This window comes from Pyrus communis, chromosome 12 (assembly GCF_963583255.1).
Source record: "Pyrus communis chromosome 12, drPyrComm1.1, whole genome shotgun sequence".
In the NCBI taxonomy this organism is placed as follows: Eukaryota; Viridiplantae; Streptophyta; class Magnoliopsida; order Rosales; family Rosaceae; genus Pyrus; species Pyrus communis.
Genome location: NC_084814.1, coordinates 17,625,746 through 17,643,405, shown reverse-complemented (window position 1 = coordinate 17,643,405; position 17,660 = coordinate 17,625,746). Strand labels below are relative to the sequence as shown.

The 17,660-nt window shown below is 34.9% G+C and overlaps 2 protein-coding genes across 3 annotated transcripts; both read right to left on the bottom strand.

Moving 5' to 3' along the window:
- Positions 1 to 4,373: 4,373 nt before the first annotated feature.
- LOC137710097 (uncharacterized) lies at positions 4,374 to 4,709 on the bottom strand. Its single transcript, XM_068449051.1, has one exon. It carries the CDS (start codon positions 4,707 to 4,709, stop codon positions 4,374 to 4,376), a length of 336 nt encoding a protein of 111 aa, XP_068305152.1.
- A 5,459-nt stretch (positions 4,710 to 10,168) lies between these two features.
- On the bottom strand, positions 10,169 to 14,384 carry LOC137711018 (uncharacterized). 2 transcript variants are annotated; one of them, XM_068450210.1, is made up of 6 exons: positions 14,234 to 14,384; positions 13,976 to 14,093; positions 13,029 to 13,187; positions 12,051 to 12,314; positions 10,691 to 11,338; positions 10,169 to 10,576 (listed from the first exon to the last, which is right to left on the bottom strand). In XM_068450210.1, exons 2-6 carry the CDS (start codon positions 14,054 to 14,056, stop codon positions 10,487 to 10,489), a joined length of 1,242 nt encoding a protein of 413 aa, XP_068306311.1. In that variant the 5' UTR covers positions 14,057 to 14,093; positions 14,234 to 14,384; the 3' UTR covers positions 10,169 to 10,486. The 2 variants fall into 2 exon arrangements, with proteins under 2 accessions (XP_068306311.1, XP_068306312.1); XM_068450211.1 differs by having other exon boundaries at positions 12,051 to 12,311.
- Between the last annotated feature and the right edge of the window lie 3,276 nt (positions 14,385 to 17,660).

The window sequence follows — 17,660 nt, the reverse complement described above, 5'->3', positions numbered from 1 at the left end:
TCTTTTTGTTTCCTTTGGTGGCCCATATTTTGACTGTGCATATTGTTATTGGGCCTCCTTTCTTGTAATTATCTTGTGTTGGTATGAATTTTCCTTTCTCTCAAAATTTTTTTTTCCCTGTACCTATAGCATTAAGGTAGGGGAGATTCGAAAATAGAACCGTAAGTGTATGGGTAAACACTCTTAACTATGTTAAAGTAGTTATTTTATGGGGCTTTTGGATCTAGGTCCAAAAATATAGGTAGTTTTTGTGGTTGAGTCCAATTATCCAATTACATATTTTGATATCAATTTTAACCCTTCAAATAAAAATATTTAAATTCTTTAATTTTGGATCATTTATTCAGTTTTTAAATTTTGAATATTTAAATACTCAAGCTAAAATATTATCTAGTAACCACCTACTATTTATGAAGAAAACAAAATCGATATAATCTAGTAACTACCTACCTATTGTATAGGAAGAAAAATGCTTTATATCTACAAAGCAGATATAATCTACCCGCAATACAAAAATAAACTACCTATTGTATTGGAAGAAAAATGCTGGGAACCTATATGTCGGAACATATAAATATAAATATGATATAATATACCTCCATTAAAGGAACGAATTTGGAGGGAAGAACACAAAAATATCACCCATGAAAAGAAGAGACAAAAAAGAGGAGGATTGATAGAGGGAATTGTTTGGAAGAAGGAAAAAAGGAGGGATGAAATGGACTGGGGGTTGAGGTGATTATATGGCTATAACTAATCCCACAATTAAGGGATTAGTTAAACGACAAATAATCCCATAATTAAGAAATTTTGTGTATTTACAACAATTCGTAAGCCTAAGAGGTAAATATGGTACAAACCACAAACAAGTATACGTGGAATCTCAATTATTGGACCTATTTCAATGAAGTGGACTAATTCTACTAATGGCTCACAAAATTGGATCTATATCAAGTTATCCCTTATTTTATTAGCCGTGGAATTACACTTGAAATTTGAACTTGCAATATCGATTTTAACAGACTTAGATCCTGTCCAGATCATTTCCGTGGGGATCCTCCTGACCGATTGATATCAACCGTTGATACAAATCCAACGGCCAAATTATTTTCACCTCCTTCTCTCTCTTCCCCCTCGACTCTTCTCCTTCTCCCTCACTTCGAAGCACCCACCACCGCCACACTCGCATCTTCTCAATCTTCTCAGCCCCAACCCACCCCAATTAAATTCCTTGTTAACTTTTGTATTTCTTATCTCTAAATCTTTAATTTTTGCAGTATGTTCAGTTGTATTTTTGTAGGTCCTTTGAATTGGGACTTTATTCAACAGGAAGAGGAAGAATTTGAAGCAGGGGAGGTTGGGGTAGGAGAGAGCCGGAAAGGGTTGCTGGGTTGTGCAAAATGTGGAACTACAGTGGGAGGGTGGATGTCCAGAAAAAGATTTTGAAGTATTTATACATCTATTGGAGATTAGCTTTAGAATTGGCTGAAATGGCTATTTCTTTAAGGGCTAGTAGAAGGATCCAACACTCGGTGGAAGACCATAGTCACGATCAGAATAAAAATGGAAGTTTTATGGGGAAGTCTGGGATGCTGGTTCAAATTCAGTTCGTAACATGGTGGTGGCTGGTCGGATGCTTCAAAATGATAGAGAAAGAGGAGTTGAGGGAAGAGAGCAAGGGGAATAGAGAGTAGCACGGAGAGAGAGAAAAGACGCGAAACACATTTGGCCGTTGGATTTGTATCAACAGATGAGATTAATCAGTCAGGAGGATCCCCACGGAAATGATCCGGAAAGGATATGAGTCCGATTTTAACTGATCATGTAGGCTTAGGGCTGGTTTGGTATTGTTGTACGTTGAAAAAAAACTGTTTTTGCTGTACTGTGAGAATAAACTCATTTTTGCTGCTTCGCGTTTTCAGCTTTTTTCCACCAAAAACTGTGAAAATAAGCTATTTTTAAGTGTTTACCAGACACCTTTTTGAATTCATTTTTTTATACCCACTTTTTATAAAATCACTTCACTACCAAACTAGTACTTAAGCAGTAAATACTATTTTCAAAATAATTAGTTTGCATAGTTTTTTGAATGGGCTTAATTTGATATTAATTGAGTTCAAAGCTTTACCCAACCATGGTTTGGGTAGGCAAAAGTAAGACACATCTGTTGATTGGGCTTTGACCTTCAACAACTTGTCTTCAGTTCAACTTTGTGGGGGTGTCCAGCGATCAAAAGCCAACTAGCTACTGTTTTGTAATGTGAGAGGTTAAATAGGGGTTTGTGCTCAATGTTTATTTTTTATTTATTTTTTTAACCTCTCATTTAGCAGGACGGCTTGAACTAACTATTTCAATTAACTTGGACAAGTGTCATGGCCCGTGTTTGATGCATTGAAAAAACTGGGATGATCATGATATTTAATATAAAAAAATCCTTAAGTCTTGATCGTACAAGTTGGAACAACTTGTTCTTTCTTAATGTCTCGATTCAACGCCGAAAAATTTCATGTCTTTGAAATTATGAAATAAATCAAACTCCTAGTTAGTATCAGTTATTACTATTTGATAACTGAGTTTGTGGCTATTAAGTATATTCATTACTAGCAGAGCTATCGTATACTTTTCTCGGTGTTTTGGCTAAGATCCAAGTGTAGGTGACTTGCATGAAGGCCACAGATTCCTTGAAATTTATGCGTGTCTACTTGCTACGTATGGTTGATTAAATTGTTGAAATGGACTGCTCAACTACAAGTCTGTGCGGAATCAGTTAATGCTGGTGCCAAACTGGCAATAGTTATGAGATATGTCAGTAGTCGTAATTCAACTGCCACATGCATTTTGCCTGCTTACTTCAACATACAGGGCCCCAAATATTAAGTTTGAATTGATTTATGATTGGAAGTTTGATGGAGTATTTGAATTTTAACTAGTTTTATCACCGACTATCTCCTCAGCCGTAACAGACTAACAGGTAATAGGAACCTTGAATTCAGTTCTTTTGGAGTGACTGTAATTCTAAGATAGAAAAACACACTTGAGAAATTCTGTAACCCCAAAATCAACCCAGGTAGCTCTTTCAAGGTTAATTCCAACTCTAAACCCTAAAATTAACTAAGAGAGCTCTCTCAGGGTTAATTTTAACAAGTATATATGACGAGGGGTTGGAAGAAGTGATTTGAACGGCAAGCGCCGAAGTTTTATTAGTGAATTTTGATTTTCCGATGTCTGTTTTGAGCTCATAATATATTTTTCGAAAGTAAATGGCAAGATGAGTCCAACTCACTGCTTTCATGTGACAAAAGACCTTTTTTTGACGTTTTAACATCGTTTAATGGGTCAAAAATAAATTTCAAATTTATTGGGAGTTTTGAATAATTTGTAATATTCCTTTTTAATTCCTTTTGCAACTAGAGTTTTCTCTAAGACTTTCTAACCGACTTTTAGGGTTGGCATTGATTCAACTTTCATCATATTATCAATTAAATGAGAGTTTTTCTCAATTCTTGGGATTTCCAGAGTCATATCAAAGGAGACTCGTTCGTGAATCCTGAACCGAATACTTCTGTTGTGTCAATTGGTATCCGAGCCTCGGGTTTTTGATTCGATGGCAGAAGAGCGAGTTGCAATACCAAACCTAACAAGTTTTGAAGATGTGAGTCGAGAACTTGTTGCTATAGACGAGCGTTTGTATGAAACCACGCGCAATTCCGTTGATGAACCTTAACCAGATACTAGAAGATGGTAGGTAAAAAAAACAGAATTAACTTGACTCCTCGAAAGGATGAGGATGAATTCCCTCATACAACTTTATAGCCAATTCACGTAAGTCACTGCATATGATCTTAACTACTGTTGTAAAGATTATCTCTACAAAAAATTAATAAAATATAAGAACGTTTAGTCATCAAACTGTATAAAAATAGATAGTCGGAATCAGTAAAAGTATTATAAACCGTTTATCTATTTGCTATTACTGATTGAATAAACAGATTTACTTTAATTAAATTTTTGCATAAATGATCATAATGATTTATAATATGAATTTCCGATCATAAACAAGAATTTTTATTAACCGGCGAAATGAAATGAGAAATAATTTCTCCTCATTTTTTAAGGAGCCGAGCATTCCTCTCTAGAAATATATCAACAATCTTGACAAGAAGATTATAAACCACTTTTCAACTTGAATTTATATGGATATCTCACAAACAACTTCAGGGCTCACCATTCCAGAAAAATTTTAATTACACAGTTGGGTCATCACCCATTTAAAAACCATAAAATTAAACAAGTTGAAAATAGACAACCAAAAAGAAAAGAAAAGAGAGAAGATGAAGAAGAAGAAGAAGCAAAAGTCCGGAATATTCATAGACTCATCTTTCCATCTCAATTACTTCAGGGCACTCCATGATGCTCTCCAAAGAAGGCTTCCACCCCTCAATAGCTTTGGCTCTACTTTTCTGGATCTCCTGCAAAACATCTTCCAAGTTCTTCCCTCCACTTTCTTTCAGCTGAAGCATCAACCACCCCAGCTCTTCTTTGGTCAACACGATCTTAACTCTTACGTTTCCATCTTTCCCCAAAATGTTTTCTTTCACAAATCTACCTTCATTTTCTCTCTCATAGTCTTCTTGCTCATGCTGCTGCTGCTGCATTTGAATATGTTCTTGCTCCTGCTTTTGTGTGCATGTCTCCACACAATTTCCCATGATTAACCACCTTAATTCCTCTACACGAAATTATAAAACTTTTTTGTTTTGTTTAAATCAAACCATGTAAAGCATTAGTTGGAAACAAGAGAACCACTATACATATAGTTGGTTCATGTGAAGGGAGACCATCTATTGATATAGGTGTGAAATCCAATAATTAAATAAGTACAAAGAAAAAGATTACCTACAATTGTTTTATTTATTCACGAGTGTTGATTCTTCTTACATAAAATATTGTGAGAAAATTATTTTCTCACTGCCCCTGTCATGTAAGTGTTTGTTCGTGATATTTTAAGGGACCATGATGTACAGCTAAGGCTCTCACGAGTCAATAACTATTGTCCGATATATTTTTTTAAATTCTATTTTTTTATTGTTTTTATAATACTTGGAACATATAATTTATTGTGTTTTGATTAAAAAACAATCAAAGAACATAATCATATGTCGCCCCCAAATTTCAGGCCGACTGATTCATTATTGTTTTTTTTTTATTCATATAAAACAGTTGAAACTATACTTGTGTTCACCAAATAATTGATTGAAAATTTTGAAAAATGTAAGATATATAGGACATACAACAAGAAGGAAAGAAAATACCATCTTTTGTAACGAAAAAAACCTCTTGGTCGAGAGACTAATTAGAATCTGATAATACGATACTTTGTTCAGGAGAAACTTTCGTATGTATCAAACGCATTACTGAATTTCTCTCTGTAAAAGTGTGGAATCTTAGATACCGACACATCAGAAGAACTTTACGTAAGAATTTTTGCTTGTTATTAATCTTGTTATTTTCTTCTCTTGTCAATTTCTTACTGGTGTAACAACAGTATCAATAATAGAAGTTTCATGTTCATATTAATAGAGACCCCATTCCCCGACATGTCACGGACATACAGGAAATCTGTAAACCTAACCTCCCTGCCCACCACCACGACGACAAGGTGCCAAAATTTACAGATATGCAGTCACAGGCAGTAGGTATGCGCCCTTTTTCATAAACTATCTAATACAGCTTTTGTTTTATGCATGGATATGGATGGTATATATTGCTGAAAATTATGCAGTCACCGACACCCTCTATATATTTCTACGATTTTGCCTACGTCGTCTCAATTTCTTATTTACAATTTCCTTTATTTGTTGTCAACTGAAAATCATTTATCCCTTGCCAAAATTATGGCAATGCCTCCATTTTCTTGTTCCATCAGATTTTAGGGTTTAACCAGCACCATCCTCATTTTCGTGGAATCAATGTATCCCTAGTTCCAAATCTCCGATTCCGTCTTCCGTTAACCCAAAAGCAATCACGAGGATCTATTGAAAAATAACTAAACATGGTTTGATGTGTGAATTTTACATGTAATTAATTTCTTTTTATTAGTAAATCACAGTTTAGAATTATTGACAACTTAATTTTTCTAAAAGTAATAATATATTTATATTTATTGAGAATGAGTCTCGTATTGATGGGAGAAAGGACCTTGCATGGACTAATAAGAGGTTGTGCTACTCTCCATATTGCCAATTGGTTTTATAGTAGAACTCTAACTTTTTTCATGGTATCAAAGCAGGTTATCCCACGTTTGAAGCCAAACGGCCACACACGCTCCACTTCACCCCATTGTTTGTCCACGTGTTAGGCTTGAAAATTCGCCATACATGAGAGGGCGTGTTGAGAATGAGTCCCACATTGATTGGAGGAGAGATCTTGCATGAGCTTATAAGAGATTGAGTTACTTTCCATATTACCAATTGGTTAGTTTTATGGTGGAACCCTAATTTTCTTCAGTATTAAGGAGGTGAGGGAGACTGTAGAATAAATTATGATTTTGTAAAGGTATGAAACCGTACTTTGTGCGGAAGAAAAAAAGAATCCTTACAAGATAGGAATGAAGTATATTTAATTTTCGGTACAATAATATATTTATATATCAAAGAGAATAAATTCATATTGAACTCGTTATTTATAGGATTCATACCAAAACTTCTCATTTATAATTAAAAAAAAATTATTAAACTGTAGCACTAAGTAAAAATATATTTAAAAAACATATATATATTTCCCTCCATCTCCCTAGACTGGTCTGTCTTCTATTTTTATCCTTATCCCTTTTACTGTTCAAGACAACTGGTCATCCGTCACCCCACTGAGGGAAAAGAAAAGAGAAAAGGACAAGTTAAGTCCATTTTTTCATACTGTGCATGTGGTGTACCATAATTTACGTAGAAAAAGTCTTTCAAGAGATTTACCTAAATGAGATTTTGTTAAAATAAACAGTGATATGTTTGATGTGATCAACATTCGGTGGACAATGCAAATCACTTTACCCTTTATTCTGTATGAAAGAAGAAAGAATTTCAAAGGCAGAACTAGAAAATCGTAAAGCAAGAAAATGATTACCATTTAGCTTTTGATCGAAGACATAATCTGGTGAAAAGGGGAGCTTATATTCTTTTCAATGATAAAAGTAATCTTAATTTATTTCGTTAAAAGGAGGTTCAACTTTAGTCACTGTCTAAATACAGTGACATGCAGCGCAAATTTTGTAACAAACAGAAGAACAATGTCATCAGACTTCAGGAAAAAGTTACGTTTGAAATCAAAGACTACAGAACGTTGAATTGGGTCTGCAAATGAGGCGTAAGTCCCTTGCTAACTAATTAAGGATAAAGTTTTCACTATGCTTCATTATATCGCGGATTGTATGCAAGCTTCTCATCTACATAAACTAAGCATCTGTTGAAAACTTCAAGTAAACGCGGCATAGATGACGATGGTAATTGCACCAAAATAAAACGTACGAGTCATAACACGCATGAAAAGAAATTGACTTGCACAAAATGGAAGGTAATTTTGGAATAATTCATGTGAACAGTGATAATTTTTTAACATAACTAGTTCACTAACAACCACTAACTATAAACTATATGTATCTTCCACAATATCTGATTAAAATTTCAAAGTTTGTAATTAAAAATACAAGATTTTCCTCCATTTAGGGTTAAAAAATAAAGAGAATTTCACTATCATAATTCAATGGTGCATTAGTCCACATTCAGACAGTCTCCATTGTTTAGAAAATGATTACTTTTTATTATTTAATTATCAATTAAGACTCGATCAACTGTAAAATAAAAATTCACAACATGAATACAGTCATTTCCCTTTCTTAAGAGTAAGTCAAACCGTTGAGCAAAAGGTATTGCCCATAACCCACAAAACTACCTCCAGCTCCCCAAGTTTTTGACTCCGTCAAACTGCCCAACCTTTTTTTGCTAAGCCTTGAGCCCGCTGGCGACGTCAGTTTTGATTTTGGTAACATAAGATTGAACTATAGAAAGAATCATATGGATTTTTTTTATCGATATTCCTGGTTACTAATACTAACTAGGAAATCTCTATTAAACAAAATAAAAGAATGAATTCTTTCGCTATTATGGCAGGGTTTAGGGTTTAGGCACGTCACGGAGCAAACAAAGACCCCACCCCTCTGGGGCACCCGAGGCAACGACTCTTTATGCCTATCGCCTTGGCCATTGGATTTCCAATGGTTTGATAAAATCCAACGGCAAAAAAATTTGAAAATTTCTAGTTTTGCCATGTGGCACAACTTGGGGTGTTTGATTTTCAAATAGGAAGGACATCAACTGGCATGGTAAATTCAAAGGTAAAAATAAAAAAATAATAAATTTTTACTACAACTCAATATTCATTCCCCATAATACAATTCAATATTTATTTTTACTACAATCTCTGTAAAACACAATTTATGATTTTATCTACATTAAGGGGGTCAGGGAGTGGATTAAGCCTTATAATGACATTGCCATAATAATGTAGTTCAACTTTGCCTTTGGCGAGAATTGAACTTAAGACAACTCACTTACAAGTGAAGGGGAATACTATTAAACCGTAGTACTAAGTGACTCCTTAAACACACTTAACAAACTTACAAAGTTCACTACACTCACAAACAGCATACTTCAAATCAAACACACCAATAAAATGGGGAAAAAAAGAAGAAAACACTTGTAAAGTTCACATGGAATTTTATTTCAAAAAGTAAACTTTACAAAGTTCACACTTAAACAGACTTAGATGGTATAACATATATATATATATATAATCGTCATTACCCTTGCCCAAGCCTGACGGGTGAAATTGCACAAAGACAATCACTTTTTAGAGGATAATTTACATGCCATTGCCCTCGTAATCCCAATGGGTGGTTCGGTATGGGATTCCAAACCGAAAATGGGATCCCGAATTCCAAACCGAAAATTTTCGAGATGAAATTTTGAAGACCAATCCCAAACCAAAATTTTGGTTTTCCCAATTTTTGGGAATCCCAAAATATTTTTGGTATTTTGGGATGGTTTGGTATTCCCAAATTTCATACAAATTAAAATAACAATCATTCATACCAAGTTAAATTAACATGCAATCAAAATAAAATAAGTAACAAACCCAAAAGCAAAAAAAATAAGTTACAAACCTCAAATGTTCGAAAACTAACAATACAATTTCTCGATTTTGTGTTGAAGAAATAGACACATTTGTAGGAGGTTTGTACCGGCAAATGTGGTGATAAAAAGCTATGGTTACTACATTAGACCACACCAGTTATATCGCTACTAGTAGTTAGCAACAATTCAAATGTATAATAATACATATATAAATATATAATATATATATAAATAATATATATTATTTATTTTCGATTCGGTATGGGATCACTGAAAGATTGAGTAGACAATACTGAATTCTGTACCGAAATTTCTATATCGGTTAGGTATTTCATCCTGAAAATTTTGGAAATTTTGGTTTGAGATCGGGATTTATTTTGGTTTGGTTCGAAATTTTAGGGAATTTTTTTCCAACCCTAGGTGGACCAACTCTTAGGGAGAAAAAAAAACTACTACTTTTGTCCCCTCTTGTTAAAAAGGTATTTGACAAATTTGCAATTTACACGGAGAATAGTTTCTGTCAAATCAGAAAATCACGGCCCCTAGATTTACCAAGTCGCCCCACCCCATTATTTAAGTGTCACATAGGCTCTAAGAAGAATGCTACGAGGTCACAAGTCACACGTAAGTGTGGGTGATTCCGAGACGTTGTTGCAGTATGATCACCACACTATATCAACGGCTAGGAGTCACCCATGCGTGGCCGACTTTGTCACAACAGTTGTTGAGTCTTGCTCTTACTGTCATATACACATTCAGAGGATGCATAGCATGAAACCAACCAAAACTTAAAATTCTCCAGATGTAAATGATGCAGAAGCTTCGCTAACCAGGTATGGTTCCTACTATTTTTCACACAAGATTTGATTCATTTGCTAGTTCTGCAGTCTAGTTTAGTTTCACATGCTTCATATACAATCATGTGATTACACAAAAGCACCCCGATGTATGCACCCGTGCGAAGCACACACCCGAAACTATGCATAATTAATGAACATTTCATACTGCGAATAGTGGAAGGTAACTCACAGATTGCAACACAAAAATTATATGATCCAGTTGTGCCAATAGAAGCATTGCGTGTCTAGCAGTTGAAAAAAAGCACCTCAAATTAAACATCGTAATTTGTTAGAAGATAAGTCTGCAAGGTAGCAACACCGATACTAGTACAGCATTCTAATTTCGAACAGCCTAGCTACGTAGGCTTTTTAATGTTACTGAAACCAGGATTAACTCCAAAAGCAACCATACAAGGTTAATTTAACTAGTCCATATGACTGCAGTAAAGATCCAGTTATGACTCACTCTACACGCCTGCGTTTCTTTGCTAGATTCTCAAACATCTGGTGAACATCAGCAGAGGTGATTGTCTTCGATGGATCAAACGATCCCTGCAAAATTAGGTAACATAGTTTGATCAGAACTTAAAATGGTCTCTTATGTGATTTTAGATCATAAAGCAATGCTTGGAACAAAATTAAAGTTTATAGTCATCGAGGACATACCAGGAAAGAATGAAGCTCATCTTTCATGTCTGCAATGCCACTCAGAATCTCCATTTTCTCTACATGGCCAAGTTTATCGAGCATAGTCAACTCAGCCCCCTCCTGTTCCTGCAATTTTTCCTCTCTCTTCAGCTTTGCCATTTTCTCATACTCCATGATCGAGTCTTCCTTGTCAAGCAGAAACCTAATATGCTTCTGTACGTAAAACTCACTGCATTTTTCACACTTGCAGAGTGCATCCCTCCAGTTTTTAGAAAGAAACATTGGTTTACACTCTAAAACAGGGGAAGCAACCACCAGATTAACTCCAAGAACACAAGTAACAGGTGGATTGGCATCTGTAGTGCATTGACCCGCATCTGCATTCTTCCCAGAATTTTCCCCATGTAGCAATCTATCCCCACCAGATACAGGTTCAGAAATGGTATTACAACTTCGAGAAATATCATTCTCTAGCTTTCTAGATCCACAAGCTAAAGGCATATTGCTCAAAACCTCTTTATCCTTGGCAGACTCGATGGGAGCATCCTTTTGTCTGCCAGATGCCAAGATGTTTTGATTGTATAGTCTGATAAAAGAGCAAACTGCTGAGCATCCCTTGCAAATAAAATCTTCATAAAGTGGTTCACCTTCCTCATCTCTTGGAATCTGTAGTACACAAAGGGACAAGTAGAATGTCAGCATAGTACTTTGGATAGAATATCAGCCATTTTGAAAATTGATAAAAAGTTGGGATGTGGCCTTAGCAATTGAGAGAGGTGAGATAATTTCTTTCCAACTATGTAGACTCTAACCGTATACAAACAGTCCGATAAGTCTTCATACTAAATTTCAATTTTTCATGAATGTCTAGATTCAAAGAAGCTAAAGACTTGGTGAACTGTACAACCATACTAAAATTATCATTACGTTGATCAACTTTCCTCCAGACTGATGGAGAACTGACTGATTAACTGATAAGGATATAGCTCGTCAACAGAGATCAAATTACAATCAGGAGCATAGGGTGATCCCCAAAATATTAGATTCACTGTTTCTAATGATTCATCAGCAGAACAGTGAGAAATTGTGAGGCTCATCCAATGCTTCAAATTGCAACCTGCTCGTCAATATGAGTTTAGTTTATGTTACACCTAAACATTGGCAGTTCAAAATGGCAGGATGAGTTTCATTTATGTTACATCTAAACTTTGGCAGTTCAAAATCGCAGAGAGACCCAAAGCCTATCACCATTATACTAATTAAACCACTTGAACATGCCTTGCCTAATAGAATGAACACACATAATGTCGAGATAACACCTACAATATAATACAAAAGAAGCGGAAAACAAGGCAAACATGTATCCCAAGCCACCAACCTCATCAGAAGAGTCAAGACCGATGTGTTCCTCATGGAACCAGTCTTCACACACACAGCATTGTATCATCTCTACTTGTTCTTCAACATCTGGATCAGGATAGGGGCGACTGCAGGTGCAGTATGATCCCTTGAAATTTTGATTGTAAGAATTTTCAACGTTTTCTACATCTTTATTGGGGGAAAGCTTGCAAAAGAACTCTCCAAATTTTGAATTTCCACAATCACATCTAAAATATCTTTTGGTCCACAGTTCTACAATCTGCTCCAAGTAACAATAATAGCCATCATTAGATTTAGGAAGATAAATAAAAGAAAATAACCTAGTCAAATAAAGCACAAATACATCAATGTATAATAATTTTGTACAATAGAAATTTAAAGCAATACATATAACAAACCAGGAATCCTAGATCCCAAAATAACGTCATTTTCTCCAGCCCAAGGGGTAGAAACTATCAAGGTGACACAAAAATTGAACGGCTTTAGAATGGGGGAGCAAGAGCTACTAGGTTTGGGTAGAAGGAACAGAAATAAAACCAAAGAGTTCAACTTGAAAGGTATCTTTTGAGACTTAGAGGGGTACGAGACAACCATCTTTCCACCCCAGTCCAATAAACTCCACCAGTCTTGCTCCATATAATCTATGTTTCTCTCTATGTCTTAAATTTAAATCAATTCATATTCTATTAATAAGCTACTAACCATCTTTTTGTGTTTTTAGAACAAAATCTTTTTGTTTTGGTGAGAGAACAAAAATCTTTCAAGCCAATATGGAAACAAAGATTGCAAACCCTCTAAGGATATTCATCACTTCCCGCAGTCGACAAGGTCAATATAAGGTTCTTTCTCAGTTGGAGTGATTTGAATTGTGCAACTAGTTTGGTTATAAATAATAATCACATCACAAAACAAAAGAACCCGCTTTAATTTTATTGAGTTTGGATAATGGCTCACACCAGTAAAGATATCAAAATACCTCATGGCCATCATGGCAAGACAAGCTACAAGCTGTGCAAACTCCAGCATTCCCTTCTGGGGTGCAAGTCAGACATGAAAAAATTGCTTGCCTCTTCATATAACCATTATTATAGGTACACACCTTGCCTTCATCGCCTCCCAAAACCAAATCAGCTTCCTAAAAGTGATCAAACACCAAAAAGTTGGAAATAATAGAAAACATTAGTAACTCGTTATTTGTATTCTATTCAAATTTAAAATTACGAGACTATGAAGAGAGACAAAGCAGTCCCGGAAGATTTTTGCTCATGATCCTTGAACGATTTGTCTTGGCTCGTTGATTAAACAAATGTAAAAACAGGACATTGTTTTGAAGCTCAATAGTTATATTAGCCCTATTGCAGAATCCATTGTCATTTAGATGAATCCTTCCTTATCATCTTGTTCTAGAGTACCACACATGACCATTGTTAACTTATTCAAGACTTGTGAACCAGGCTGTTCTGTGCCTAGCTATATCTCTAGAGAAGCTCTTAGATAAGTTACCAAGAGATCAAAATTATTAAACTTAACTAAATTGAGCTTGTTTACAACCTCAAAAGCAGCAATTCCTCGCAACTTAATCCCTCCTTACAAAGTTTATTGTCTTTAAAAATTGCCATTCTCAACATATACTTATTTTGTATTTACAAGAAACAAACATTCTTAAATTCATGATGAAAATACAATGACGACTCAATGGAAGAGAAGTTACACAAACCCTTAAGCCAATCGTTCCCTTGGGATCCGATTAGCCTATTATAACAAGTAACACAGAAAATCTACTCAATAATAAGCACAATATTGTCTTCAAAATATCAGAAACACAAAAATGCTACATTTTTAACCATTTAATCACACTAATTAATTCCACAAGCCAATTGAACATGAAAATATTAGTTATTAATTATGATCAAAGTGGCAAACCAGTTCCTGCTCCTCAACATCCTTAAGATACTCTTGGATCGAAACGGTGTGCTCAGCCTCATCCTCGAATGCACTGTCCATCTTCGCAAAGACAACCGATTGCTCCGGGCCAAAGCCTCTGCACCCAAATTTTAAAAGTAGAAATTAGTACAAAATTAATCGACAATTACATAATTGCAAAAAAAAGGACTAATTCGCAGTAGAACAGAAAGAACCCTAGATTTCGAAAAATAGGAAGTGGGATGTCGAGAAAAGTACCAATTTTTCAGGGGACGTGGATTAGGGCACTCAGAGATCGAAGAGAATGGTGAAGCGGGTTGGGATTGAAGCACGGAAGAGGGGTTTCGGAGAGAGAATAGGAGAGAAATAGGGTTAGGGATTTTATTAATGTTAAGGACTATAAGGACATTTTCCCGCCACATTGATCCACTAAAAGGAGAATAGACTATAGGGTATTGGCGTATTGGCGTATTGGCGTAGCGTTTTTCACATGCCGTGCCCTCCAAATATGTGAAATATCTATTTAATGATTGCCTTATTTTTCATTTTTAAACTGACCAAAAAAAAAAAAAAACCTAAACCTATGAACCTTTTAGTATTATTCTAAATTGGTTTCAATCTTTTTAAACATTCTAAATAAGTACTCAACCTATTGAAAATGTCACATCCGTTAAGTCCCAGCTAATTTTTCCATTAAATGTACATGTGGCAACAATAGGTCTTACATTTTGTTTTTAGGAAAACTAATGAAAATGGCTTGAAAACTTTGAGTTTTAATGATAAGGACAAAATAAAGGGTAAAGTGAATGGTACCAAGAGCTTTTCGTTAAAGTTCTTTTTTTTTCTCTCTCTCTCTAAAAAAGGGGGACAACTGGTGGCAAACCACGGTTATCTACCCCTTTCGGGGGCCGAGAAGACTCATAGAGGCATTTCAGCTCTCTAGCCACAAGTATGGCAACGAGTTTTAAACCTAAGATCTCGATTTTTTAGTTTGAAGAAAGCCTCGCAATCCATCATTTATCATTGGGCCACTAGCTTGTGATTCAATAGGTCTTACTTTTTAGCTTACATGGAAACTAAAATAACAATAAAAATATCTACAAAAAAGACATGAATATACAAGAAACAAAAATAAATAAACAAATTCACAAATAAAATGAAAATAAAAATGAAGGTTAATAAATATCAAACCCCCGCCACCTCCAAGCTCAACCTACAACCACTAAAACTTTATCCCAACCTTTATATTCAAAATTCACCAATTGGATATATCATGGTCAACATTAATATTAGTTAGATCCGGCAGTTTCTTACATGATACGGTGACACAATATGAAAACGACACGAAAATAACGGGTTTCGGTTCAATACGATAACTAATTGGGTCATTATCGGGTGACCTGTTAAGAACTCGGTATACACGCAGGTAACCGGTTTCGACCTGTTAAGAAAAATAAATTATAATTTTAAAGTTTAATTACTAAAAAAATTATTATAAAATACAATAGCCGTATTGTATATATTGGTTTATTCTATATTAAATATATTTTTTTGTATTATTATTCTATATAAGTTAAAAAAATTAAGTTTTATTCATTTATTTATTTTTATTATAAGAGTTTCTTATTATCATTAATAGGATAAATTTTACTTAACATGTTGTTGTCCAAAATTAAATTCAACTAGTATAGTATTAGTATAGGCAATAAGACATCCCTACAAGTATGAAAAATGTGAAAGAATATATAAACACTCATGATTCATCATTCCTCCACGAGTAGACAATGGTTACACTTACATTATCGTTTAGATTTTTAAAACCCTTCAAACCGTCATGAATAGTGTTTTTTATTTGAGTGTAAAAGTAATAAAATTAATAATAAATATTTTAGAAATGTAAAAAAAAAAAAAAAACAATATATACAATCACTGGTAGTGATAAGCTTTACAACTTCCGTGAAGGTGTCAACTTCGAAATCCGACACTATAATCCATAAACCTTAAATTTGTATTTAACATTCGATTGTTGTTTAGGCTTTATTCTTTATCTTGAATTTCATTTTTTAAACTTTCTTTTTTGAAAACACGATCTTCTGGGGGATGTAGGAAGATGAACGGTTCGGATCTTTGATATCACGTTCCGATATTTACGGTTAATTGAAATATGAGTCGATGTTATATAGTTTGTAGAGACTTTATAAACACTAAGCAATATTTTCACTAACGGTAAAACTATAATGTGAACGATCCGAATTGTTCATCTTCCTATATCCTCTAATAGATCATGTTTTCAAAAAAGAAAATCAGAAAAACAAAGTTTGGTGAGAAAAATAAAGTATAAATGTAAACAACAATCAACGGTTAAATTTTCATCTATGATTTATATGATTATAGTGGCACATTTCAAAGTTAAGCTATTCACGAAAGTTGTAAAACTTGTCATTAAGAGCATTTATATATTTTTTTCTATATTTTTCACACTTCTACATTAATTAAAAAACAACTAAAGACTTTACTTAAATAATAGCCATATGATAAATGAGAAGAGAGTGCTAATGTAGAAAGCCTCACTTAAAATATCATCAATATAACTCTTGAAGACAATATATCAAGCCAAAGTTCCAATACTGTTTCTCATGGTGATTGATGAAAATTGAAGAGTTTGATTGTAAGAAAATGTGCAAGGTTCCAAACCTTGAAACATATGTCACATCCCAGCTCGAGCCCCCACCACACCCCGAGCTCGACTCCACTGTAGCACGATATTGTCCGCTTTGAGCCCCGACCAAACCCTCACGGTTTTGTTTCTAGAAACTCAAATGAGAACTCCTAGTGGGTGACCCATCCTGGGATTGCTCTCGCGCAAACTCACTTAACTTCGAAGTTCCAATGGAACCCGAAGCTAGTGAGCTCCCAAAAGACCTTGTGCTAGGTAGAGATGAGAATATATATATATATAAGGCTTACAGGATCCACTCCCCTGGGCGATGCGGGATGTTACAATCCACCCCCTTAGGGGCCCGACGTCCTCGTCGGCACGCTTCTGACCAGGGATTAGCTCTGATATCAAATTGTCACATCCCGGCTTGGGCCTCCACCACATCTGGGCTCGACTCTACCATAGCACGATATTGTCCGCTTTGGGCCCCGACCACGCCCTCACGGTTTTGTTTCTAGAAACTCACACGAGAACTTCCCAGTGGGTCACCCATCATAGGATTGCTCTAGCGCGAACTCGTTTAACTTCGGAGTTCCGATGGAACCCGAAGCCAGAGAGCTCCCAAAATGCCTCGTGCTAGGTAGAGATGGGAATATACATATAAGGCTTATAGGATCCATTTTCCTGGGCGATGTGGGATGTTACAACATAACTCCCTTAATTTTGCAAATTTTTTGAACATTTGATATTTTGTAATGTTCTAATGTTTTTATTTTTATTTTTTATTATGCTCTTATTTTGGGTATGTAAATATGTAATACTTGAAAGACAAATGCATTTTTATGTTTTGAATGTTATAATATGGTATGTATATACTTATTTAGTATTATGTTTTTCATTTGATTATTTATTGGTTTAAAATATATTTTCCTTAACGGGTAACGGGTTGGGTCATATTGCCTGTTAATATTATCGAGTCGATTTCGGGTCGGGTTATTTTACCCGTTTATTTTAACGGGTGTTACA

What these genes read in the sequence shown, in the direction of transcription:
- LOC137710097 (XM_068449051.1), bottom strand. Translation starts at nt 4,709, where the DNA reads ATGGGAAATTGTGTGGAGACATGCACACAAAAGCAGGAGCAAGAACAT.
- LOC137711018 (XM_068450210.1), bottom strand. Translation starts at nt 14,056, where the DNA reads ATGGACAGTGCATTCGAGGATGAGGCTGAGCACACCGTTTCGATCCAA. An exon ending in CTTGCCATGATGGCCATGAG is followed by an intron (nt 12,315 to 13,028) that starts GTATTTTGATAT and finishes TGTTACTTGGAG; the next exon opens with CAGATTGTAGAACTGTGGAC. An exon ending in ATGAGCTTCATTCTTTCCTG is followed by an intron (nt 10,577 to 10,690) that starts GTATGTCCTCGA and finishes CTAATTTTGCAG; the next exon opens with GGATCGTTTGATCCATCGAA.